The sequence below is a fragment of the Mustela lutreola genome, chromosome 2 (genome assembly GCF_030435805.1).
Source record: "Mustela lutreola isolate mMusLut2 chromosome 2, mMusLut2.pri, whole genome shotgun sequence".
NCBI classification, from domain to species: Eukaryota; Metazoa; Chordata; class Mammalia; order Carnivora; family Mustelidae; genus Mustela; species Mustela lutreola.
Window position 1 is genome coordinate 2,061,039 of NC_081291.1, and position 27,912 is coordinate 2,088,950.

The 27,912-nt window shown below is 54.1% G+C and overlaps 1 protein-coding gene across 1 annotated transcript; it reads right to left on the reverse strand.

Annotated features, from left to right (window-relative positions):
* Positions 1-2,160: 2,160 nt before the first annotated feature.
* On the reverse strand, positions 2,161-27,765 carry LOC131823255 (zinc finger protein 77-like). The gene is made up of 4 exons (XM_059159371.1): positions 27,522-27,765; positions 7,651-7,777; positions 6,417-6,597; positions 2,161-5,787 (listed from the first exon to the last, which is right to left on the reverse strand). Exons 1-4 carry the CDS (start codon positions 27,522-27,524, stop codon positions 4,092-4,094), a joined length of 2,007 nt encoding a protein of 668 aa, XP_059015354.1. The 5' UTR covers positions 27,525-27,765; the 3' UTR covers positions 2,161-4,091.
* Between the last annotated feature and the right edge of the window lie 147 nt (positions 27,766-27,912).

Genomic DNA, 27,912 nt, shown 5'->3' on the forward strand with positions numbered 1-27,912 from the left:
AAGTCAGGATCGTGATTCAAAGTGTGCCTTTCTTCCCTAGACCCTATGTTCAGTGTCGGATGCAAAATACTGAGCGTCCCTCGTGGGCTACGCGCTCAGCTCAAGGCAGTCAGTGAAGTCCACATCAGTCTAGACAGTGCAGGCTCTTGCCCACATGTCCTCACGCTGCTTCCCGCCCTCCCACTCCTGCTTGCTCCCTTGGTGCTCCCAAGTCACCCCTTCTTTGTAAGCACTGACTGTCCCTCTAGGACCCGAGTTTTATCACCTGCCTCCCTGGACCTTCCTATGTCCCTTGTTTGGCCACATATGACTGGCCAACCACTAAGGGACACAGAACAGGTATGGATTCAGAGCCTACAAAAAGCATCACGCGGGCACCCCTGAACTTGGCTCTCAGATTCTGAGAACTGGAAGCAAAAGCAGCACAAAGTCACAAGGAAAACTACCTCTGGGTACATGGAAAGGTGAACGATTTGTAAAAAATTCGAAACAGGATTTCATGGTCCTGCTGTGAAAGAGATTTCCACGGAAAATGTCACATACGGACTCTCCCACCGGTGGGGACATCAAAACGTGGTTGCGACACACACCTTCCAAGCTCGGTGCGGCTGTATCGACCCTTATTAGTGCGTGGGATCCACACGATCACTGGTCATCCTGGTGAACCGAGGACAGTAGAGGAAGGCGCATTCCGACAGTGGTTGGAATAAGTGGTTGGAATAACTAGAAGCACTCCTCTCTGCAAAGACTACGGAATCTTTTTTTTTAAGTAATTGACTTCTTTTTTTTTTTAATTATTTATTTGACACAGAGAGATCACAAGTAGGAAGAGAGGCAGAGAGAGAGGAGGAAGCAGGCTCCCCGCTGAGCAGAGCCTGATGCGGGACTCGATCCCAGGACCCTGAGATCATGACCTGAGCCGAAGGCAGCGGCTTAACCCACTGAGCCACCCAGGCGCCCTGTACGGAATCTTTGTTGTCCATTCCCACTACCACATTGCTGTACGTTTCCTTCCCCCGGTCCCAGTGGGGCTGCTCACGTTACACAACCCCTCAGACATGAAGCCCCACCAGCTCCACCCGAAATACAATCGAACTTGTACCATGCCCAGGGCCCGAGGGGCATCGGAGGGCCAGCTGATGGGACCAGCTTTCCTCCACAGCAATTAATACAAGGACACGCCACTGGGTGAAGCCTGACCACCCACTTACCCATCCATCATGGGAAGAAACGTCTTGCTCGGCACAATTCAGCACAATTCCCAGCAAAAGGAACGAGGAGGAAGGACTAGTACGGACTTCCATGTAAACGCCTCACAGCTACTCGGACAACAAACACTGAGAAGCAGCATTTCCAGAAATTAGGAATTTCCTCAAGGTGGCTATGCCTGGAGCACCAAGTCATAAAGTCATTCCCACAACTAAGACTCCCCTCATCACAAGTGTGGTTTGTTTGGTTGTTGACAAGTACGGAAGATGCAGGTGTCTGGCTCCCTCTCCCACGCCCTTGAGCTGCGAGACCGTGACTCCTGCTGTTGTCAGAGGCATTACATGGGCAGCATTAAGGATTTCACCACTGGGAGTAAATCATCTTTTCAAAATAGTTATTTGAGAGGGCGCCTGGGTGGGGGAGGAGCAGAGGGAGAGGAAGTGATTTTCAGAGACTCCGTGCTCGCTGCGGAGCCCAACTCAGGGCTTGATCCCACAACCTCGAGATCACGACCCTAGCTGAAACCAAGAATCGGAACTGAACAGACTGCAACACCCAGGTGCCTCAGGAGTAAGTCATTTTATTTTATTTTAAAGATTTTATTTATTTACTTGAAAGACAGAGATCACAAGTAGGCAGAGAGGCAGACAGAGAGAGAGGGGGAAGCAGGCTCCCTGCTGAGCAGAGAGCCCGATGTGGGGCTTGATCCCAGGACCCTGAGATCATGACCTGAGCCGAAGGCAGAGGCTTTAACCCACTGAGCCCCCCAGGCGCCTCAGGAGTAAGTCATTTTAATGAGACAGTGATAGCAGCTCCCTGGGTATTTAAGAAACACACACCAGAAGGGGAATGTCAACTGTACTTGTCCTATTCACCCAGAATAGGTTTTGTGTGTGTGTGTTTTTTTTAATGGACACAATCAGAAGAAAAAGTTAATCCTGACGAACGGGATTTTTAAAAAATCTTTATTTATTTGACAGACAGAGATCACAAGTAGGCAGAGAGGCAGGCAGGGGGGCGGGGGGGATGCAGGCTCCAAGCCAAGCAGATGCGGGGCTCGATCCCAGGACCCTGGGTTCATGACCTGAGCCAAAGGCAGAGGCTGAACCCACTGAGCCACCCATGCGCCCCGAACGGGATATTTTAAAAGAACTCAGTTGTGAGGGGTGGCTGGGCAGCTGAGTCAGTGAAGCGTCCGCCTTCAGCTCAGGTCATGATCTCAGGGTCCTGGGATCAAGTCCCGCATCAGGCTCCCTGCTCATGCTCACTCTCTTTCTTGCTCAAATAAATAAAATCTTAAAAAAATAATAGAGGACATAAAACATCCTATCATTTGCAAGTATGCAACAGATTTGAAAATCTCAGTAATGTGGTTTCCATGAAACAATGGAGAGAAACACACTTGACAAAACAAAGATAAAACCACTGTTCTGAATTACGAGTTTAAAAAAAAAAAAAAAAACACCCTGGGAAGTTACATCTTTCAACAGAAAGGAATTAAGCATACTGGGTTTATCTCTTAGATAGCAGTCAGCCGTCAGCTATTGGTGAGAATTGCCACAAACTGCCATACACTCACAAGTGCTTATTCCAATTATAGAAACATCCAGAAGGAAGAAATACAGGGTTACTGGAGCCTCTCTACAGTGCAACAAGGGAAGGAGGTTTCCCGCATCTGAGGCTGCAGCATTAATTCCGTCGGGGGGAGGCAGGACGCAGATCTATCCTGAGAGGGACAGGATGCTCACCACAGAAATCATGCGGTAGAAACAGCACGGGAGATGAACGGTGCCAGGATGAGAGACACCCCTACACACGGCGCCCTGAAGAGGTGGCCTCACGGACACAAGGAGCCACAGGGCAGCACAAGGAACCATGTGGACCTGAAAACCGAGCTGGTCCATCACAGGAGAGCTCGTGGAGAAGTGTCTGGAGTGTGCTACCGAACAAAAACGGATGTCAAACCTGTGTCAGGTTGGAGGCTGTTCCAGACGACAGATCAGTAATCGAGAAGATGCGCTGTGACCCAAGCCCATGTGGGTCCCCACGCATCTCTGTCTCCTGCCGGAAAAGCATGGCTTCGTCACGCGGTTTCTGTCCTCACGGCCTTCACCTCAGAATCACAGAGAGGAGGACTCTGGGACACATGGTCTCCCACCTCACCACACTCACAACGAAGTTCAGTGGAACCAGCCAGAAGCCAGCTTTCATCTTCACACCACAGGGTTTCTCTTCTTAACGCCATCATGACTGATGAACCACCAAGATGAAGAGCGATCAGCAGGGGCCGAAACCGGAACACAACCAGAGGAGACCGTCCTCGCGCCGCAGCCCTGCACGTTCACTCATTTCTGTGGGGCGCGGAGCTGTGGCGTACAGCGGCAGTAAGCAAACGTGAGGATCCATCATTCAGTCATGAAGACTGGAAGGAAGGGCAGATACAGAGTCGGGGTTTCCAGTCTCCACAAGAGAGGGCGAGATATACACACACATCACTTGTCACCCCTGGGGCCCAAAGACATCGTCACGGAAAGGAGAAATTTTATATAACTCTACAATTTTCATGTGTGAAGTAACAAAATATATCTCATACAAAGGGCACAGAGAGGAATATTTGATCTCAGGGGTTCCTCCTGGCAACATGCAGTGGAAATTAATATGATGGGGATCCCCGTTAGGGACGAGGCACTTACAAGGCACAACCATGTTTATAACAAAGAGAGACCGCTGTCCAGCCCTGAGTTTTTATGTACAAACTATACGAGGAACTATACCTAAAGGTTTCCCACCAGTCTGTACATTCATAAGGCTTCCTGCCAGTGTGTCTGACTGGATATACACGATCTTAAGGACAAGTGAAGGCTTTCCCACAGTCCTTCCATTCAGAGTTTCTCCCCAGTGTGCGTCCTCACGTGGGCTCGCAGGTTGGTCGGGTACCTGAAGGCCTTCCCGCACTGCTGACACGCGTAGGGTCGCTCCCCAGTGTGCGTCCTCACGTGGGCTCGCAGGTTGGCCGGATACCTGAAGGCCTTCCCGCACTGCTGACACTCGTACGGTCTCTCCCCGGTGTGCGTCCTCACGTGGACCCGCAGGTTCGCGGGGCACCTGTAGGCCTTCCCGCACTGCTGACACTCGTAGGGTCTCTCCCCGGTGTGCGTCCTCACGTGTGCTCGCAGGTTCACGGGATACCAGAAGGCCTTCCCGCACTCCTGACACTCATAGGGTTTCACCCCGCTGTGCTTTCGCACGTGTACCTGAAGAGAGGAGTGACAGCTGAAGGCTTTCCCACAGTGTGGACACTCGTAGGGTCTCTCCTCAGTGTGTGTCTTCACGTGGGCTCTCAGGTTGGCGGGGTACCAGAAGGCTTTGCCGCACTGCTGACATTCATAGGGTCTCTCTTCACTATGTGTCCTCACGTGTTTTTGTAAGGACGAGGACCAACGGAAGGCCTTCCCGCATTGTGCACACTCGTAACGTTTCTCCAGACTGTGTGCCCTCACGTGTCCTTGAAGGGAGGAGTGACGAGTGAAGGCCTTCCCGCACTGTGGACACTCGAAGGGCCTCTCCCCGGTGTGTGTCCTCACGTGCTCCTGCAGCGATGTGGAGCTGCTGTACGCTTTCCCACACTCCTTACACTCGTAGGGTTTCACGCCACTGTGCATCCTCACGTGTCTTTGGAAATAGCGAGGATGTCTGAAGGCCTTCCCACACTGCTGACATTGGTAGGGTCTCTCTTCACTGTGAGTTCTGACATGTTCTCGAAGGGATAAGGAACAACTGTAGGCTTTCCCACATAACGTACATTCATAGGGTTTCAGTCCACTGTGCGTTCTCACGTGTCTCCTGAAGTACTTGGGACAACCGAAGGCTTTCCCACATTGCTGACAGAGATACGGTCTCTCTCCAGTGTGTGTCGTCATGTGTCCTTGCAAGGACGCGGGATACTTGAACGTCTTCCCGCACTGCTGACATTCATAGGGTTTCTCTCCACTGTGAGTTCTCACATGTTCTCGAAAATACGAGAGGCAACTGTAGGCTTTCCCACACTCCACACATTCATAGGGTCTCTCCCCAGTGTGAGTTCTCACGTGACGTGTAAGGTAAGACTGATACGTGAAGGCTTTCCCACACACGTCACACGCATGGACTCTCTGTCCACAGTGACCCCTCACGTGACCCCGAAAGGACGACCTGCAAGGGAAAGTTTTCCCACACTTCTGGCACTCTAACGACTGTTTACTACCGTGACTCTTCAAGTCTCTCTTCGAAGCTCCCCCAGTGTCCTGAGGTTCATAAGGTTTCTCTCCAAGGCCTGGGTCCACGTGAGGGCTGGGGCTCGAGACACAGCTGCAGGCCGACCCACGTTCCTCACGGGGACTAGGTTTGTGTCCAGGGTGGGATCTTTGTGGATTCTCAGGGAAAGAACCATCTGTGAAGGCTTCTCTACACTTGGCGCAGTGACAGGACTTGTCTCCACTAGGACGATCCTCACGCACGGTAAGACTTGTCATCTGCCTTCTGGTTTCTCCACGTCGATTATCTTCACTGCTTTCACAGACCCGCTCCACCAAATGACCTCTGCTCAAAATGGGAAGGCACACTGTTACGGAATAATCATTTTAACTGATCTCTTTATTAACGATCTATTGATATTAATGATTACTTGACTACATAATGACCACTTCCAAGGAATGGGCATGTTTCTGTCACTGTCTACACTGCTATGATGCAGAAGTAGCCAAATGCTCAGAATAAGGGCCCAGTAATACCCATAACTGTCAAACATTCTTTCTTTTTCTTTTTTTTGTTTTAAGATTTTTTTTATTTATTTAACAGAGATCACAAGTAGATGGAGAGGCAGGCAGAGAGAGAAGGGGAAGCAGGCTCCCCGCTGAGCAGAGAGCCCGACATGGGGCTCAATCCCAGGACCCTGGGTCATGACCTGACCTGAAGGCAGAGGCTTAACCCACTGAGCCACCCAGGCGCCCCACCGTCAAACTTTCTTACATGTGGGTTTTCCTGATAAATGTCTGGAGCTGAATTATATATCTGCTGATCAATACTACATCACATTTATGAAGAACTTGTGTAATTCCGACTACACAACTGTTGAGCTAGGTTTATAACTCCATGCCTTCTTTAATTTCAAAGTATTCTAACAATTTGCCAAGATCCCCCTTTCTCCTATGGGAGAGAGAGGCACTCACCTCAAACACCTCTCCTGGGACTGGGACTGATCTCCGATGTGATGGAATACCCAGTTTAATCCAAAAAGAGCCCAGGAATCATTTCTTGTAAATGTTACTATTTTATCTTCACTGGATAGTTCATTCTCCAAAATATTCAGCTGAGTCCCTGATCCAAAAGGGTTAACTTGAGTGCAACAGTCTGCAAGAATTGGAAGCACAATTTAATTTCTTGGGAATAACCTGATATTTAAAGGTAAAGAAAATTCAGAAAACAGACCATTTGGGGATTTCTCTTCCCATACTGATCCCAAATGTAAATGAAGTTCATCAGTTAGAATGAACATGTGACCACAGAAAAATTCTAAGGACCTAAGTGCTTTGGGACTTTGGCAATAAGAGGAAAAGCGTATGAAAAGGCAGCCTGTTTATGTGGAAATGCTTTAAAATCAATGGAGACTAATGTGGAGAAAGTATTATTGGAAAAGTAAAGTAGGAAGAACTGGGCAAAACCCTCACACGCACACACTACGTCTGTAAGAACACAGAAAGGCCTGCCCCGTGGGCGAGGATGGATGAAATGTCCGACAGGGAGAGCAGGGGAATGAGAAAAATCACCCTTCTCAGCACAAGGACAGAGTCACGTTTCTAACAGACATGCGCAAATGCCGTTCCCTTCTCCAGAACCTGGTCCGACTGAGGGCGGCTGGACTGTTCTGAAGGCACCGAGGCCATCGGGGGAGCCTGCCTGACTGCCCCAGCTGCCACTGGGAGGTCGGACGGTGGGTGTGGTGCCGCCCAGCCCCCCACAACAGCCCAGCTGGGGGGAGGATTTGAAGGGCCACAAGCAGTCTGGTAGATGGGCTGCTGATTTGGTCTTCAAGGTCACCGAAGAGGACAAAGTGCGAGTTTACCTGCAGCATGATTACAAGGAGAATTACCTGCAGCATGATTACTAGGAGAAATGGGTGTGAACCACAGCGCATCCTTCGCAGAACTGAAAACCACAAAGGAGCCCATCCTCACGCTGATAAAATTAGGGAGTCTCAGACTTTGATTGCAGCAACAGTCAATTTAACACATGAAACTTTGTTTTCATGGAAAAAGTATGTGACCCTCAGTAGTTTCCATAAAGGCCTGGACCACATCTGTCTCTTCTTCATCGTATTCCCATTCCTCGGCCCCAGGAAGATCAGACACTTGTAAGAAACACTCACTGGCTACAAGGTTAGAGTCGGGGTGGAGCCACGCTTACCCAGGGAGGCCAGGTTCCTGCAGGTCTCCAGCATCACATCCCTGTAGAGCTGCCTCTGACCATGATCCAGCAAAGCCCACTCTTCCGGGGTGAAGTTCACAGCCACATCCGCAAAGACCACCGCGTCCTGGAACATCCACATGTTCTGTTGCAGCAGCGCTCCCTCCTCACCCGTGTGTGAGGGAGGATGTGGGGGCGACACACGGGGAACCGCATCCCACCCTAGGACCCAAGTCACACCCATGCGGGAAGTGACAACATGCAAACACACCCACAGCAGTGCCCTCAGTGATGGGAAGGGCTGGGACCCCGAAGCAGAGAGCGACGACGACAGCTCATACAGACGTACACACACCCCAATATAGGTTATTTGTATTGAAAATGAGCAGATCTGAGCACACTTGTATGGGAAAGAATGAAAAGTGAAATACTCGTTCAGACCACACTGAAACTGGACGGCACATCTTTGACTTGCTCAAGGACGGTTACTGCTTTGTCAGCCCCAAGAACTGGAACCAGATGTCAGGATGCTGTGAACACACAGATTCCAGTGCTGCTCTCACTGGAAGGCAACAAGGTGAAGGAGCCTAGCACAGTCCCCTCTATCCCGGCAGAGGCAGACACCACCCTGTCCCTGGGTTAGGTGGACAGTGAGCAGGGCCACAGGGCCCGGGGGCCTGGCACACGCAGTGCATAAGAGGAGTTCCAGTTCCTGAAGAGTCACGGAAATCAGCAGGGCCTCGACCATATACCCCGGTGCCCAGAATGCAAGCAGAAGCGCGCCAGAAAGAGGAGCCCCTGAGAGACTGATGGCCACAGCCTCTGGCGACTTTAACAGATAAAGAAAAGGAGGCTGACCCACGCCGTCAGAGCAACAAGGGATGGCGCCGCACTCCTGGAACGTTTAAAAATCTTTTTTTTTTTTCCCAAAAATCTGAGATCGTCCAAACAAAACCTATGTTCTTAAAACTTAAGGGAAAAGCAAAATCCCATATGCCACCCACATCACTTAATAAGATCAGTTCTACTTCAACTGGGGTTATAACTGGGGTTTGCTTATCACACACCTGGTAACTCCTGTATTTTAAATATGTTTTAAAAATCCGTATGACTCCATGAAAAATAAAAAACAATAATATAAAGAAAAATAATACAATCAAATCATGGGGAATGAATATGAGCAGGTACCTTTCTAAGAAGATATGCCAGCGGCCAACAGGTTCCAGAAAAGATGCTAGATGTCAGTTATCAGGGAAATGGATGTCAAGTTATAAGCAGATACCCCTTCAGACCCACTAGAATGGCTATAAAGAAACAAGTAAGTGCTGGTGAGCACCTGAGAAAGGGGGACTCTCTTCATTTGAGAGAGAGAGCACAAGCAGGGGGAGCAGCAGGTGGAGAGAGAAGTAGGCTCCCTGCCAAGCAGGGAGCCCAATGTGGAACTGGATCCCAGGAGCCCAACAGAGGACTCGATCCCAGGACCCTGGGACCACTACCCGAGCCAAAGGCAGATGCTCCACCAACTGAGCCACCCAGGTGCCCTCATGCATTTCTGCTGCTGGGGATGCAAAATGGCACAACCCGGAGGAGTCCGGCACGTCCTCAAAATGATGACCGTCCAGTCACGGTGCAATATAGCAATTGCACTCCTACTGTCGATCTACCCAAGACAAGTGAAGACGAGCACCAACACTATTTCCACGCACTCTCAGCAGCTTGATTCGTAACAGCCAGCAAGTGAAAACCACCCGAGAGCCCACCAACTCTCTGAAAATGAGTAACAGAGACATGACTCCAGTGAAATTAGAAGACCACAGGGGAGCTCCCACCAGTACCTCCACTGCACTCAATAGCAGGAGACAATCTCGGACACATCACTGCCCCAGCAGGACGAAGGAAGGAAAGTTTTCTCCTCCCCTGGCAACAGCCCAGCCAACGAGAGGCAGTCACAGCCTACCATGAGAAGACACTAGGGCTAGAACCCCAAGGTTGCTCCAGTGGATGTCAGGTGGAACAGCCCCTCTTAAAATATCCCCTTCTCCTCGATGAAGGAGAGGTCCTCCCTACATAACAGAACTGCAAATCTCGGGGCGCCTGAACAACTGCCTTTTGTGCAGGTCACGGTCCCAGAGTCCTGAGATCAAGTCCCAAATTGGGCACCCTGCCCAGCGGGAGCCTGCCTCCCCCCCCCACCCCGACAAATAAATAAAATCTTAAAAAAAAAAAAAAAGACTTGTAAATCTCTGCTATTACCAAGTAAACCCATTTTTGCTACTACAATAACTGGCAGGTCACACTTAACCAACTGAGCCACCCAGGTGTTCCCGCAGGTTTACTTCAAAAGTTAACATTACATGATCACCAGCCTCTCCATGACGATTACAAACCAACTCCAAATTGTCTTTAAAGAAAATTCTGGTCTTCCTGTAGGTGTGGAATCCACCCAGGTAGCATTTAAGTCTATGTTTATTAAAGACCAGAACAAGTATCTTTTCCCTTTAATCATAAGGACCAGGCTAGAATGCGAAAATATGTCCACTGCAGGTAAATTTGACAAACCATTCACACACATCCTAGATGAGTCACCTAAAAGAAAAACTGCTAAAATTCTTTTTTTAATTAGCCCTTTTTTTTTTTTTTTTTTTTTTAAGTAGGCTCTGTGCCCAAGGTGGGGCTCGAACTCATGAGCCTGAGATCAACTGCAAGCTCTACTCACTGAACCAGTTAGGGGCCTCAAGACCACTGGAATTCCTAATCCTCAATTCTGGCAAATGGAGGTTCCTAAACAAACCCAAAACCTGACTCGTTTATCCTATTCTTGCAGAGGACCAGGGCAATGGAAGAAAGATTGTTACCAACTTAAGTGCTCCCACATCTGCTTCCCTGGAGCCAGGCTTTCCAAAGTCCTTCTCTCTCCCAGTGATGGAGCTGCAAGGGACCACAGGGACCCTTCCCAGTCTTCCCTTGTAATCAGCTCAAAGAAACCACTCCCCACACTGGGAATGAATCTCTGTTCTTGTTGACACGACAAGGACTTGTAGGACTCCCCACCTAGGAGGACTATAGTACAAAGTACAAAGTACAAAGAGGTCCCTCCCGAACCTCAACCGATTCCTGTGTCTGAACCCACTCCCTTCTGTTTAGGTCCTTTGAGAGACAAACCATTTTCTACTTAGATCTTATGCCCCATTCATTTCATTGGGCAGATATTTTTTTAAATAAGTGTCTCTGTCCCAGAAAAGGGAAACAAGACTAGAATTTGATAACAGTAATCAACATAAAAGCAAAGAAAATAAATGACCCTTCCACAGCTTTCATCTGCTCCATCTCTGACACACAACAGTCAAGTCTGGAGACACGGATCATTTGTCTTGATTGGATCACCTACATCCTCTTCCTGGGCAAAAACCTCAACTCATACTGGCAGGGTCCACAGTGTGCCTCCCATCAAGATTAAAATCGATCTCTCAGGGATGCCTGGGTGGCTCAGTGGGTTAAGCCTCTGCTTTCAGCTCAGGTCATGATCTCAGGGTCCTGGGATCGAGCCCCGCATCAGGCTGTTTGCTCGGGGGGGGGGGGGCTGCTTCCCCTCTCTCTCTGCCTGCCTCTCTGTCTACTTGTGATCTGTCAAATAAATAAAAAGAAAAATCTTTTAAAAATAAAATAGATCTCTCAAAGTGTCTTCCCAGAATGAATTAATACCCTATAAATAAAGAAGTCCTTTGAAGGCATCAGGCCCATAATAGAAAATTACAAGCCTCAGAGACCCAGCATCCAACACACTAGTCCCTGAAATGGCCTCTTTCTACCTGGGAGAAAACCCAATGGCCAAAGATAAAGGTTTGTCTAGAACCTTTGAGCAAGCAATACCATTGTTAACCCTTGGCACCCTGTTCTTCCTAAGCCCCACATGCTACTGACTCAGTTCCTAATGCAAATTCCAGGAGGAATACGTGACTCCAGGTTTTTACCAATAGAATAAAAAAATTTTCCCCCTGGGGTGCCTGGGTGGCTCAGTGGGTTAAAGCCTCTGCCTTCAGTTCAGGTCATGATCTCAGGGTCCTGGGATCAAGCCCCACATTGGCTCTCTGCTCAGTGGGGAGCCTGCTTCCCTCTCACTCTCTGCCTGCCTCTCTGCCTCCTTGTGATCTGTCAAATAAATAAATAAAATTTTTTAAAAAAAAATGTCCCCAAGTCTGAAAACTGCCAATATTCAATTGGCTACTTTCAGACCTACAGTCCTGGCTTAGAACCATCGCACATTTTGGATTTTCATGTTACTTTTGCTTTCACAGTTGTCATCTGTCAAAACGTTATGAAATTGATGTATCCAACAAGGAGATCATCTCCAGTGCTTACCATCTTGATAAACAGGGACTGGAGATGAGTGCCTCAGACGCCTCCCTTCTAACGTTTCTTGTTATTCAAATACAGCCTTAACCGGTTTTCCACTGCCGTGTACTTTCCCTAGGACGTGGGACATCACTACCAGGAAAGCTCTTTCCTGGCACCAAGAAACAAAACCACTAAAAATGGAAAACTGACTCATAATCAATGATGCATTTGAGAAAAGGCCTCTACCAAAAAGGGGAAATGTAAAAACTACGGGGAAATCTTGCTAAGAATGGAGTCAGGAGGGGCACCTGGGTGGCTCAGTCAGTTAAGCGTCTGACTCTTGGTTTCAACTCAGGCCACAATCAACCCCCGCGGCAGGCCCCACACTCAGCAGGGAGTCTGCTTGGGGATTCTCTCTCCCGCTCCCTGGGCTCCTCCCCCCGCTCACGCTCTCCTTCTCTAACATAGTAAATATTTTTTTAAAAAGCAGGAGGAGGAGGAAGAAGGAAGGAGGGAGGAGGAGGAGGAGGAGTCGGAGGAGTCCAAGAGCAGCAGTTGGAGCCCCCGCGGCCTACCACTCCTGATCAACCGCAGAAGCAACAGCAAGAGAAGGACCTGCGGCTGCACGGGGACACCACTGTACTATGACAACAGAAGGAAGATTATTTCCCCACATGGCAACAGCCCAGCCAATGAGACAGATACAACTCAGCCAATGGGAAGCAACGATACTTCCAAACCCAGTTGCTCCAATGGACTTTGTTTTATGGAATTATTAAAATACTTTAAAATGAGTGTGCAAATGGTTGAATAATTCTGTAAATACAATAAATACCGTAGAACTTTATCCTTTAAACAGATAAACGTCACGGTTTGTGACCCACACCTCAGTTAGAGCTATTTAAAAAAAATTGTCATAGAGGGGCACCTACGTGGCTCAGCCGGTTAAGTGTCCAACTCTTGATTTCGGCTCAGATCTTGATCTCAGGGTCATGAGATCGAGCATGGGGCTCTGTGATCAGTACAGAGTCTGCTTGAGATTCTGCCCTGTCCTCTGCCCTCCCTCTACTCACATGTGCTCTCTCTTAAAAAAGAAAAAGTCATAAAAGCTAAAAATATATCCTCCTTAATCTTTTGGCAATTTTACTCAAAAATGATAGAATTTAGGCAAGTAAAAAGTATGAAAAAGAAGCAAAATTACAATTTCAGAGATTAAGCAGACTTAGGAGATATTATAAACTAGCTGTGGAGAAAGATTTTTAAGATTTTTTTTTAATGTATTTGAGAGAGCGAACAAGTAGGGGAGGAGCAGAGCGAGAGGGTGAAGCAGACTCCCCTCTGAGTGCAGAGCCCAGTCCCGCAACCCCAAGATCGAAACCTGAACCCAAACCGAGAGTCAGATGCTCAACCGACTGAGCTGCCCAACGTCCTGATTTTTAAGTAGGCACCATGCCCAGCACGGAGACCGATGCAGGGCTAGAACTCACGACCCTGAGATCAAGACCTGAGCTCAGATCAAGCATTGGATGCTTAACCGACTGAGCCACCCAGGTTCCCCACAACAAAAGATGTTTTAGAATAAAGGAATAATTTTATACAAATTGGTAACATACCTGAGGTGACGCAAGGTAACAGAACATCTAAAGATGTCATTAAAGAAGCGAAATTAGTAGATTCAAATATCCCCACACTCGAAAGGCATCTCAAACAGTGCATAGGGCAGATACCAAGCATTTGTTATTTATTTTTTTCAAGATTCTTATTTATTTATTCGACAGAGATCACAGGTAGGCGGAGAGGCAGGCAGAGAGAGAGGGGGAAGCAGGCTCCCCGCTGAGCAGAGAGCCCGATGCGGGGCTCGATCCCAGGACCCTGAGATCATGACCTGAGCCAAACGCAGAGGCTCTAACCCACTGAGCCACCCAGGCGCCCCGGTACCAGCATTTAAACATTGGTGATTCCCAAATGTAGAAGGGATCACGAAGCATTAGCAAGGTGGGAAAAGGGCAATTCACACAGTTTTGAGACGCAACATTCACAAATATAAAGGCAAATCTTAGGTATAAGATTTTCTTCCTGTTTAGAAGGAAATCTTACACGTAAATGTACAGATAACATTAGAAGACAAAACCAAGTCTGTTCTCTTCTAGAAATGGATTCGATACTGACTCTTTATGAACATAATCTGCGCCTCTAGTGGAGACAAGACCAACGAACCACAGGCTTCCAGTCTATACCCGCTGAGGACATGCCTGTCTCGCGTCCCCGTGCGTGGACACAGCTGACTCAGAGACCAGAGGGAAACAAGCACCATGAGGAAGAAGCGGTGTCTGAACGGAACCGAGAGCCGATTCCCTACGTGACCGGCTCCCTCCGAGATCGGGAACAAGCAGCTGAGGAGTCGAGCGTACAATTGCACACCCGTGACGGCCCGGCCGGTGCGGCAACAGAAAACAAGAAAGATTTAAAAACGAAAAGGCAGGGGCGCCTGGGTGGCTCAGTGGGTTAAAGCCTCTGCCCTCTGCGCAGGTCATGATCCCAAGGTCCTGGGATCGAGCCCGGCATCGGGCTCTCTTCCCAGCAGGGAGCCTGCTTCCCTTCCTCTCCCTCTGCCTGCCTCTCTGCCTACTCATGATCTCTGTCTGTCCAATAAATAAATAAAATAAAATAAATAAAAAGATTAAAAATAAAATAAAAACGGAAAGGCAGACTCCATCCTCAGCAGGTGTCAGACGCAGAGTTTAGAAATCCCAGAGGCCTACAGACAAAATTCTAAGAACACAGAGATGAGCCCAGCCACCACCTACGTAGTGTTTGCATCCGGCATGGACGGTTCCTGGCAAAGCACCATCCCATGGATCCTGCGACATTCCGAAGTGGGACCATCAGAGCCCATCGGGTTGGAAACGAGAGGAGAACAACTTACAAAACTGCAGCACCGTGTGCCAGCAAAGGGAAGGGGTCAGCACTGAGAGCCCCAAGAATGGGCGTGTTGATGGGACGCGGCCTTGCAGAGCGACACCTACGTTTGTCTCTCTCCCTGCTGCCCACACCTGCGCCTCCCCGCGTCTCTTCCCTCTGTGTCTCCTCCACCTCCCCAGAGAACGCTGTCCTTCCATCATCTCTGTCACCTAGGCCCACAGGGTCCCGCGTGACGCCAGCTGAGGCTGTACCTGGACACTCACCCTGAGGCTACCGACCTGGAGTCAGGGTCGGATCCCACAAGTCAGTGCTCGGCCCCACGAGACTGTCCCCACCCCAAACACACACACGGTTCAGACACCAGGCCCAGGCCCTGGCATCACCCGCACTTCTGACCGACGGGCAGGAGAGCAGGTTCCCGTGCCCCCTCCGTTGTCCCAGTGACTTGCTGGAGGAGCTCACAGAACCCAGGGAAACACTTTCTTATGCTTTCCACTGTAGGGAAGGATACAGAGGAGCAGCCAGGAAAACAGAGGCACAGGGGATGGGAAAGGAGGGTCCATACGTTCTCAGGGTGCCCCGCCCTTCCCGCACCCCACGTTTACAAACCCCCTTCTACTGGGATTTCTATGCAGGCTTCACCTCGTTGGCCTGATGGACCATTAACCCCACCTCCAGGGAATGGGGCAGGACAGAAGTTCCAGCTTCTAATCACCGCGGGTCTTCCCGGGGACCAGCCTCCACCGGGAGCCAGCCAGGAGCCCACCCAGAGTCACCTGATGCAACAGAAGATGCTCCTATGTCCCAGCAAGGACAAGGGTTTTTTAGGGGCCCTGGATCAGGAACCAGGGGCGACTTCACGTACTTCCTCGTACACACAGCTGGCACGGAAGGCGAGGAATGTCCTCGGGCCTGGAGACGAGGAAAGGGAGCCACGAGTCAACCGAGCTCAGCATCTCTCAGGATCCTTTCCTGGCCCGGAGGGGGCTTCCCGCCAAACAGCGTGGGTCATTTCTCAGGTGAGAGCACACGGTTCGCCAAGAGATGTGACTGTATTAGATTACTTTCACAGATCCGCCTTAATACAAGGAGAACATGTCACTCTACTTGCATTTTTCGCAAAGCCTGCTGAGCTCTGAAAATGTACCAATATGGAGAAGAACAGATAACCAGTATTAACTGACACGATCCTATTGTAGTTTTCAGAGACCGGTCGCGTCCATTTCCGTCACTCGTCTCAACGGAGGCAACGTGAGTGAACAATCATTCCACTGTTTTCCCGAGTCTCGGAGTAACGGAGCTCTCGTGTTACGGAAAGCCTCGTCTTGTCTTTCTCGTCATCCCTGGAGCACAGACTGCGACAGAGAAAGTGAACCAGCAGCTGGGCTTTGCACATAAGCCTCCTCATGGTTCTTTCCGAGTCTTCAGCGGTGGGCTGCTTCTCCCCAGTAAACAGATACGTGTCTACGCTTTTCTCGTTTGGGTCAACACACGCGTGCTCAGGAGAGCTTTCCCAGCATGTGGGACAGCCCAATCTAGAAAACAGTCCGCCGAACGCATCTGACGGGAAGGCCGGGTCCTGTCTCACACGTGTCTCTGCTGCATACAGCGGGATGGGAGCGAAAGACCCCTTCACACGTCACTCTGCACTGTGAGGGATAATGAGTTTAATGACTCCCTCTTTATCTTCTCCTCTGTGTTTTTAAAGATTTTATTTATTTATTTGACAGAGAGAGAGATCACAAGTAGGCAGAGAGAGAGATCACAAGTAGGCAGAGAGGCAGGTAGAGAGAGGAAGCCGACTCCCTGTTGAGCAGAGAGCCCGATGCAGGGCTCGATCCCAGGACCCTGAGATCATGACCTGAGCCAAAGGCAGAGGCTTAACCCACTGAGCCACTGAGGGGCCCCTCTTTCAGGTCTTTTCAAGCATCCAAACGTACTTCTCACCCTCAGCAGCTAACTAGGAAAGACAGACACAGACATCTCTCTACTGTGGAAATGTAGTACATGTTTGATTTTTTCAATCACTTGTAGAGAAAACTAATGATGTAGTTTTAGCTGAAGAAATACTGTAACTGAAAAATTTACTCCTAAGTCAAATGATTATGCAGGTCATGTCCAAAAAGACTAGAAAGGTAATCATACAATCAGATGCTTAGTAAGTTTCCAGAATGCAAACTCACAAATCTCAGTGTGCACTTAATCACCAGAAACAACCAGTTGAAAATTAAATATTAAAAAGGGACTTTTTTTTTTTTTTAATTTACTTGAGAGAGAGACAGTGAGAGAGAGCATGAGCGAGGAGGTCAGAGGGAGAAGCAGACTCTCCATGGAGCTGGGAGCCTGATGCGGGACTCGATCCTGGGATTCCAGGATCATGACCTGAGCCGAAGGCAGGCGTCCAACCAACTGAGCCACCCAGGCGTCCCTTAAAAAGAGACTTTTTAAAAGACTTATTTATTTGAGAGAGAGAAGAGCACAACTGTGTGGGAAGGGCACAGGGAGAGGGAAAAGCAGAGGCTCTACCGAGTCGGAGCCTGACGTCGGGCTCAATCCCGGGACCCTGAGATCATGACCAGAGCCAAAGGCAGTCGTTAAACTGTCTGAGCCACCCAGGCACCCCCAAAAAGAGACTTTTTAACATTAAGCTTTTTAACTACTACCTAGCTAATTGTCCTTATGTCTGAAAATATGTCCAATGGAGGATATAAGTTGATTTAACTCATTGGTTGCGCTGTTACCAGGGCAGGAGGAAATCTTCCTCCGTGGTCTTCCTGGGACCGCAGTGTACGTCAAATATAGACTCGCAAGGTGCTAGTCTGAAGTTTGGGGATTGAGAACTTCCCCTGCTGGCCTCCATAAAATTAACTACAAAAAGTTATTCAATGACACACAGCATAAGGAAATAAATGGACAGACACCAAATTGAGACCATAATGTCAAGTCTCTCAAAAGGTCAAGAGTTTTAAGCAAATTTCACTGAATGTACAACCAGGTTTGTCTGGGGCTACTGTTATGGGATTTGTCCATTTCTGTTCTGTTTGAACTTAAAAACACACTACTACTTTTTTCATTTTTGTTAAAGATTTAAGTCATCTCTATGCCCAACGCAGCTGCACCTTTCAACCCCACGACCGTCTGAGCCAGCCACGCACGACTTCTCTACTGAGCTGTAAGGGACAGCGTCTAGGAACAGCGGAGGTGCGTTGTAGAGCAAGCTGGTGGGATTTTACCTAATGGAAGTCAAGGCTGTTAAAGTATATTAATATGAAAATACAAGAAAAACTCCTTAGAAGTGAGTGCGGAGGCCAGCAGGGGAAGTTCTCAATCCCCAAACTTCAGACTAGCACCTTGCGAGTCTATACTGGAAGTACACTGCGGTCCCAGGAAGACCACGGAGGAAGATTTCCTCTTGCCCTGGTAACAGCGCAACCAATGAGATGGTCACAACTCAGCCAATGAGAGACAGTCAGAGCCCAGCCAATGAGAAACAGAGCATGTCAATGAGCTGGTCACAGCTCAGCCAATGAGAGACACAGCCCCGACTGTGAGAGACAGTCACAACTCAGCCAATGAGAGGCCACGCCACGTGGAACCCAACTTGCTCCCACGGACATGGTCTTTGGAACCGCCCCGCCCGCGTCCCTTCTCTATGAGAGCGCGGTTCTCCCTCCCTTCGCGGACCTGCTGTGGTTTGGTCGTGGCTTCTGTGTCCCCTATTAGGATTCTCCGCTATTCCCAGATGAACCCAGTTTTGCTGAAAAGTGACTGGCAGTTTTACTTTTAGGGTCAAGTTCCCCGGTGATCACGCATGGGCCCCGAGAAGCCCCCACGTCCCACCTGCGGGGCAAACAGGCGCGGGTCCCACAGAGTCCGCTGCGCTGGCTGCCTTCTTCCCCCCCCCCCCCCTCCTGAGCGGGAGGGTCGCTTCTGTCCTGGGATCAGGCCCGGCAGCCTGTCCGCTCTGCAGGGCCTGCGGGGACCTGTGTTGGGGCGTCCCGTCTCTGACGACTCACTGGCTTTCGTTCCGGCTCGGTTTCAGAGCCGGCTGCTCCTCTGGGATCTGTGCCTGCTGGCAGAGCGCCAGCCTCTCTGACTTCTTCTGTGAGGAGGCTACTCCTGTAGAAACAGGGATTAGGGGCGCCTGGGGGCTCAGTGGGTTAAAGCCTCTGCCTTCAGCTCAGGTCATAATCTCAGGGTCCTGGGATCGAGCCCCACATCGGGCTCTCTGCTCAGCAGGGAGACTGCTTCCCCCCCTCTCTGCCCACTTGTGATCTCTGTCAAATAAATAAAATCTTTCAAAAAAATCTTTAAAAAATACATAAAAAGAAACCCGGGATTAGAAATTCTTATTTTGGTCTAGAGAAAACCAGCAAAAATGGATTCCAGTCACCACAGTGCTGTGAGAGGGCGTGCAACGGTGACCCTGGCCACTTCCAGGTTCCCAGACCACAGCGGCAGGACATCTGGGCGGTTCGGCTGATCAGCTGACTCCTGACTTTGGCTCAGGTCACGAGACTGAGCCCCGGTGAGGCTCAGCGCGGGGCCTGGGGTCGCCGGAAGTTCTTCCTCTCCGCCCGCCCCTCCCCTCCCACCTAGGGCCAGCCAGCGCCTTCTCCAAAAACAAAACCAAAACCACAGTCTCTCCTCAAATGCGCTGCTAACAACTGAACAAACAAGCGGATGTAAGTGAGAACTACCACGGCCCTTACGGGGAACTTCCGATCTCAATCTCCCCAACTGGTCTTACCGGTCACTAAATCTGCAGGTCATGATTCCAAAACACAGAATCTGATGCGCATGGTACGGGTCCCTTGAGACTCCCGGGTCTTCAGGGAGCCGAGGGACCGTCCTCACCCAAGACCGCTTGGAATGACCTGAGGCCAACGACGAAGGAAGACAAACGGCCTCGGACGCGTCTTCTCGGCGGCGTCGGGGGCACAGACCCGCGCAGCCCCCCTGCACCGCGGCCCGCCCCAACCACCGGCTGCAAACGCCGCCGACCTTCGCTGCACTGACCCGGTCCCGGCTCCCGCTGACCGCGGCGCACCGACCCCGCGTCGCCGGAGACGAGGCTTCTCAAGCTCGAACCCCCGACGCCTCCTGTCCCCTGCGCTGCGGGACAGTGTCCCGAGGACGGAGACCCCCGCGAGCCTGCCGAAGCACGGGACGCGGCTTTTCGACTGGCCAGCGGGTCCCCAGACTCACACCAAGTCTCCCGTGGGTGCGGGCGCGTGGGCGCGGGCCAGGCCACGCGTGGGGCGACCCCGACCGGGGAGAGGGACAGACGCCTCACGTCGGCAACGACACCGCCACACGCGCCGGAAACCCCTTCCGAGCAGCCACAGCCGCGGCCCTGGCGCTGCGGGACCCGCGGCCGGTCGCCCCCGGGAGCCGGGCCCCTGCGGGCCGAGCACAAGGGACCGCGGCGAGTGCGCGGGACTCGGGTCTCCCTCCCGCGCGGCCCCCAGCCAGGCGGGGCGGACGGCTGAGCCGGGTCGCCCGGGGACTGAGCGCACGGGGAGGCGACGGGACCCCGCGGCCCGCGCCGGCGGCTCCTCTGGCGTCCAGCTCGCTCCGGCCCGCGAGGAGGACGGACAGCGGAGGCGCCACCGAAGGCCCGCGGGTCCGCACGTCGCCGCCGAGGGCCGGAACCGCTGAGAAAGGCTGAGGCCGCCTGGACGCCCGAGCCCCGGAGCCGCCTCCCAGCCGTCCCATCCCCCATTCCCACGGGGGCCCTCGGCCGCGGGGCTGTCCCCCAAGTCCCTCCTGACGGGCTTGGAGGAAGCGCTCTGCGGATGGGGACCGGCCCCTCCGTCCTCCCGGACCCCGAGCCACTCGGTGCCCAAGCCCCGCTCCCCAGCAGCCCCGGCTCCGGGGCTCCCACCGGCTCCGGAGCCCCCACCGCCCCCACCGCGGGGGTCCCTCGGAACCGCAACCCGTCGCCGCCGCGGTGCCCCGCCCCCTCCTCAGGACCCTGGGACACAGACAGCATCTCCCTGACCTCCCGCACCGCGGCTCGCTCGCGCTCTCGTCCCTCGGAAGGGATCCTGCAGGCCGTGGCTCCCCCAGAGGGGAAAGCGGTTCTGGAACCGGACGGGGCGACTCCAACACCGCGGCGGGAAGGAAGCGCCCCTTCTGCTGGTTCAGTCACCCCTGGGCCCGCGGCTTGCTGCCCCCACACCTACTGCCCCCCTTCGCACTGAGAGTCCTGTTTCTTTTTTTCTAAGATTTTATTTATTGTACAGAGATCACAAGCAGGCAGAGAGGCAGGCAGAGGGTGGTGGGGGCCGGAGCAGACTCCCCGCTGTGCAGAGAGCCACATGCGGAGCTGGATCCCAGGACCCTGGGACCAGGGCCCTAACCAAAGGCAGGCAGGGTTTTAACCCACTAAGCCACCCAGGCGCCCAGTTTCAATGCAAGGGAACCACACAGTGCGTCTTTCCTACTCGGGTTCGAAGGCCGCGGGACCGGGTTCCTCTGGAAGGATCGGAAAGGCAGCCAGGCTCGCAGGCCCAGGGCTGCATAGTCGTTCTGACTTTCCTCCAATCTTGAAAGCCAATCTGAGTGAGGGCACGTTTCCACAGGCTCGACTGTGTTCCAACACTCGATGATTTCCTTCCCCGCCCCTTCCCAGACCCCTTCTCGGGAAGACACAATCCACCTGCAACAGCTTTTGGCCTCCAAAGGCCATGAGGTCCCTAAAGGAGTGCACTTTCTCACACTCAGGACCCGCGTCTGATCCAGGAACAGTCAGTATGGGTGGACCCACGTGAGCCCCCGGGGAACGCTGCCACCACGACTCCCCCGCTGAGCTCCGTGTCACCCGCACACAGCACCTCAGGGAGGATGTTTCCATGGTTTCCAGATGCTTGGGATTTAAACACTGAAAGCAGCAGGGACACCTGGCTGGCTCAGACTGTGTGGCTCTGGGGTCTCGGGGTGGCTAGTTTGTGGGCACAGGGATTACTTACATAAACGAATACACACATTAAAATGAAGACTAAATAACTTAACGTTGCAAACGGCACAGATCGTGCTGGGCACGTGACGACTCGTCCCCGGAAGGCCCTGGAGCAGCTCCTTCGGCTCAACCTGGGGCGTCATCTGCACTTACCCCGGGCTCTGTCCCCTCACCGTGTGCAAGAGCAGAAGTGTTCCCACCGGGGGTCCGCACGCCCGCCAGGGATCTCATGACCTTGAATACCACCGAGACCTCGAGGTGTTCCTGCCTCCAGTGGGATCCACTGAAAATGGCGTGGGTGTCCCACACTCCCCAGATGCTGAGCTTGAACTGTCTGCTCTGCCATCAGGACGGGTCCCGCCTCCAGGGGCACCTGGGGGGCTCAGCCTGACGCGTCCCAACTCCTGATGGCAGCTCAGGTCAGGTCTGCGCGTCGGGCTCTGTGCTGAGCGTGGCATGAGCTCCAGCCTCTCCCTCCCCCTCCTCCTGCCGCTCCCCACACCCCACACGCGCAGGCACCCGCTCGCTCTCCCCTCTCTGAAACACACAAACGAAAACCAACAGAAAATGAGACGCTGCTCTAGGAAACCACAGGCAAATATCTGTTTTCCCCCAGTGACGTGTGAGAACACGGGCGAGGGACACCCAACGCCCGGCTCGGTGAAGGACAAGTAATGCTGAAATCGAGTGTCCCTTAGTCCAGGCTGGTTTGGACGTAAAATCCATCTGCCCCAGCAGGGACTCCCCAGTCCCCGAGTCACTGCTGGACGTTGTGGACCCACTGGCCTGGAACAACACGGTTGCTGCTCCGTAACCAATCTTAGTGCCGAAGGTTCCCCAAGCCACGAAGAACACACCTGCCAGGTCCCACCCGCGTGCCTGGTCCCCGGACGCCTGTCTGCGTGGACGGAGGTCACAGGGCTCCCTCCGCCGGGACAGGAGTAGGTTTTAGCCACGGCTTACACGTTTCCTCACTGCACCCAGCCTTCTGGTGTAGACAGGCCAGCGCGTGTCCTGGGCCTGCAGTTCTGAGGAACACTGTGCCTCCCAGGGGGACAGCTCTGTCATCGGGATCGGGGTGCCCACGGGACCAGCCAGGGGCCTCACCAGCTCTGCTGAGTTTGGCCGGGTCCACGCAGTCACTGTGCAACACCCACAGTCCCGGGGCTTCATGGAACGCACTCGTGTCACTACGGAGAAGCAGCGGACACACTGTGGCAAGATCCCCCCACACCCCGAGTCCGCAAGGCCAGCGGTCGTTCTGAACCTCACGCCCTGCCCCGGAGCCCCTGCACTCCCAGCACCGAGACCTCACAGGACGGTCAGGCCGCTTGGCCTCCCTCCTTACACCCTTGGTTGGAAGGGCTGCCGGCTTCTCCTGCCAGACCCTCCGTGCTCTGGGAGAGCCATCTGCGCAGCACCTGCCCAGGGGCAAGACTGCAGGGAGACCCGGGCATCGGGAGATTCTGTCCCCCAAGAAGACACCTCCAGGTGCTCTCCAACCTCTCCAGAAGGGCCCCCGTCAGGATCTGCCTCCGACCCTAGAATGGCCACACTGCAGGGAAGGGGTCCTGGATGCAGAGGACACATCGGGACCCCCAGCACCCCCGCCAAGTTCCACATACTGCGTGCAGAGGCGACAGTCATGGCGCCAGCAGGGGCGCCCTCGGTTCTCACCGTGCTCCCCACTGGGGGCCCAGCAGGAAGCTCAGCACCCTGCAAGCCCACGCGACTTTCCCTGGGATCCGTGGTCCCCGGGGAGGAGACCCGCCTCCACCTCCCAGCGCCACCCAGCGGACGAGCCCACCCCCCACAAGGGGCTTCCCACTCCCAGTTTCCTCCCAGATCTCTGTTTCCACAGCCACCCCTCCCCCTCTCCTCTGCACGGAGCCCTCCTCCCCTCTGTCCTGCAAAGAGCCTGTGGTTTTGCAACCTTACAGGATTCCAAGTGCAGTTCCCGCAATGGCAGAGTAAATCCAGTTTGGGGGTAAAGTAACCGACAGCTTTATTTTTAATGAGTGATCAGACGGTTGGCACTGACAGAGGACGGACACACGGCCTGTGGGGAAACAGCAGAATGTTCGCACAGGGCCCTGGTTTGGGGAAGAGAACAGCGGGTGCTGTGGGGCCAGGACGGCCACGGGGACATGGGGACACGGGGCCTCGAAGACTGTTTACGTGGGGCGGAACGAGCCATGGCTTCCCTTGACATGTGCACGGACCAGAGCCCAGTCCTACGGATTCCACATCCCCGAAACAAGGGAACTGCGCCAGGGGAAGTGCCCGCAGGGGTGCGTGTGACCGCAGCGACGGAAGAGGTTTCTCACAGCACAGAAGAAGGGTGGTTTGCACCGGCTGGGGGCTAGGGGGGACACACAAGTGTACTGAACACAGGGACACGGAGAGACACGCGAACTCCTGAGCTGGACAGAACACGAGCAACACACGTGTCTCAGAACATGAGACCGCACGGAGCGTGAAGGAGACGGAAGAAACCCGCAGATGCGCGGTGGCAGGTGACGCTGCCCTAGAAGGGGCACCTCAGAATGTCCAGCCCAGCGGGCATCAGAGCGACTGACATGTGGCCCGAAGCAGATCCCAGGTCCGCCCCGAGCTGGACAGAGCCGAGCCAGAGAGCTTCCGGGGCCGGGGGACAGGCATCCACCCGACGGGTGACGCACGTCCCGCCAGCAACAGCGCCAGCCCACCCGCGTGTCAGTGTTTACTCCGGTTTACACTTAGTCAGACAACTGCAGCCGCGGTGCCCACACCGGCCGGGGATGAGCCTGGGGACTGCTCACCCCCCAAGGCCACGACTCGCCCACAGTCGAGAACGTAAGAGCCCACTGCACACATGACAAGGACGTAAGTCGTGTCGCCCACACTGGCCTCACTGGGCAGCAAGAGCCTCCCCAGGACACACTTGGGAGGAGCAGCACGGGTGAGTGGTTCAGAGCAGGGGCTGCTGCCCCAATACGGCACCGGAAACCCCGCAGCAGAGGGTCAGGCCCGGTCTGGTGATGGGGACCAGCTCTCCCTGCTGACAGTAGCCCAGGATGGCCTCTGCCAGGGACACAGGGAGGGGACCCTGAGCCCCAGGGGACAGAATCCTGCAGCTCCACACACCCTGCCCTCTCCTATCCATGTGGAGACGGCCCCTCCTCCAGGGCCCCAATTCTCACCAGGGAGGAAACCCTCAGAGTTCGGTTCTGACCCCTACAGGCTCTGCCTTCATCAACCCTTCCAAAAGCATTTGAACCCTAAGAGCCTTCCCTGCCCTTCACAGACTTCCTCCGTTTCCACAAATGCAACTCCATGGCTGATGCTAAACTGACTCTCGGGGCCCAGCCCCTGGGCGCCCCCAGCTCGGCCCACATGGCTGCAGGTGCCTCTCCTATTCCAAGCTCTGTGGCTCCTCCCAGCATCAACAGCTCCTTCTGCAGGGGTCCTGGGGCTGGAGCCTCCTGCAGGGGAGCAAGACCCCACTGCCCCTTCCCTACCTCCCACCAAGGCCAGCTTTAGGTGCGGCTTGCCCCAGCCCAGGTGCGGCACCTGCTTCCAGCACCCTGAGTATTGAAATAAGACAAAGACCCCAACCCAGAGTGTGAATGACAACGCGCAGAATCCCCCCTTCCACCCCGTGCTCAAGGATAAAATGGGACAGGACGTTCCAGGGCATGTTTGTGGTTTTACAGGAGTGGAACGTGTCACGTTTTTCACAAAACAGTTATTCTTTAATTTTATCCTCATGATAACAAATCATATGTCAGAACTCGTCACATCTCAGTTCCCAGAACTTCTCTGCATCTGAACGTCAGCTATTAACCAGAAGTGGGTCAGGATCACACAATGTCCCAACTCTGGACCCTGCGGGAACACTCACTAGCATCTGGATGACTCCTTTAATCCATGCCTCTACCCACCCGGCAGGAAGGTGCGGAACCCCCTGCATCTTCCCCCCAAACCTGATGAACAGGGACACTTCCTGGACTGAGACACTTTTCCCCCGGGGGCACATTCTCTGGATAAGCCCCAGAATAACACGAGAATCCGCAGGAAAAGGAAGACGTGACCCACTGGCCGCCCGCCCCGCTCCAGGGGAAGCAAGGAGGCAGAAAGCATTCAGGTTTTTTCCACCTGCTGCACCTAAGGCTGCCTGAGAGCGAGCTGTCCACGCCGAGCTGGGCGGGGACAGTGCGGCCACGGGGCTCGGTGACAGGCAGGCTCTCCCTGAGCCCGGAGCTCCTGGGCAAACGTCCTGGAGGTGAAAGGCATGCCCTCCCCCACTCTGGGGGGTGTGGGAAACGGCGGCTGCAAAAAGGGCCCCGGCCCCCTTCCACCAAGCCAGGACTCACGGGAAGTCCCCCTTGTCCATCCGCCCCACGGCCGGCCACAGACACACCCCAAATCCACACTCTGGGCCACACTCGCTCAGCGGCCGGTCCCCACGGACCCGTGGTCACAAAGTGCTCGCTGTTCCAGGGCTGCTCTGGCTTCTCTCCTTCCTCCGGACCCTGACCGTGGGCTGCCGCCTGCCTGAGCCACGGACAGCCCCTCCCGTGGACAGGCTGGCCTCAGGGAGCCCCAGGTCGGCACCATGCCTGGCCATGCCTGCGCTTCCTTACTCCTCTCTAGAAAAGAAACCCCCTCCTACACAGCTCCTGAGACGCTAGTCTGGCGGGTCGTCTGCTCACAGCGGGGGTCGCACTGAGGTAGCCCCGCCCCCAGCGCCACAGTGCCCGCCCCCCAGGCTTCGCCCTCATTCTTCTCAATACACGTCTCTCCTCCCTAAATTCCTATGTTTCACTGGACACCGGTGTGACCAGCTGCCCAGCACTGTCCCTTTCCTGCCCGCACCTGACCCCTTTAGCTCCCCATCCCCACCTGGTCCCAACAGGTTCTGAGAAGCAGAACAAGCCCCGGCCCACCGGGCAGAAGAACCACCTTCCCGCCTCTGCTACTCTTAGAGCAAAGCCCTGTCTCTCTCGGACCGCAGGTGCTGGAGGGTCCCCGAGACCCGTCTCTCCTGCAGCAGTCTTTGGAGTGTTAAAAACAAGACGACAGACCCCAAATGGAGTCCCTCGCACTCAGCTCCTTGTCACCCAGCCAAGAGTCAAACGAGCGGCAGTTTCGGCCTCTCCCAGCAAAGGAATCTTAAACCCGTCCATCAGGAACGAGCTGGTCAGCAGCAGCCAGGTCCTCCGGCGGCTCGACCCCGGCCACCCCGCCAAGGGCACCTGGTGACCTGCCGACCCCCCCGCTTCCCCCTGTCACCGCTTCCCGCTCCCACCGGGCCTCGCGCAGCTCCCCAGCCCCGTCCGCCCGCGATGGCACGCCGCCCCCGTGCATCACCGAACGGAGCCGCTGCTCGGCAGCGCCCTTAACCGAGCACGGATGTGGCACCTGTCATGGGGGGCCCCGGCCGCCCCCAGCCCGTGCCGTCTGCGCGGGGTCCCCCCACCCTCCTCGGACCCCCACCCACGGGAGGACACGGCTCGGGGCCGGGGGAGGGGACAGGACGCTGCGGCCCCACCCCCGCTGAGGGCACCGACTCGGGTCGCGACCCCCAGGCGCGGGGCCGCCCGGCCGCGGCCACCTCCAGCCGGTTGGGACCGGCTCGCAGCGGCTCCGCCCGAACCCGCGCACTCACCATCTCGCGCTCCCGCTCGGGGCTCTTCCTGCGTCCAGCCCGCGGCTGCGCGACCGGGGCCTACGAGACCGAGGAGGCCGGGACGCGAGCAGCCGCGCGGGGCAGGTGCGCACGGCCGCCGGGGCCGCCGAGGAGCGGTGGACACGCGACTGGAGTACGCCCTCCTCCGATCTCATTGGACGGCGCTCTGGGCCCTGCGTCCTGATTGGGCGGCTCCCCGGAACCCTGCACCCTGATTGGTTCATCTTCCTGGCACCGCCCCCGGAGCTGGGGCTTGGGGTTAACCACCCACTGGGCTTCCGCGCCTCGGCACCGCCCCTGCAGCCCCTGACTGGACAATCCTCCCAGACCCTGCCCCCTGCGTCCTGAGTGACAAGCCGCTCGGACACAC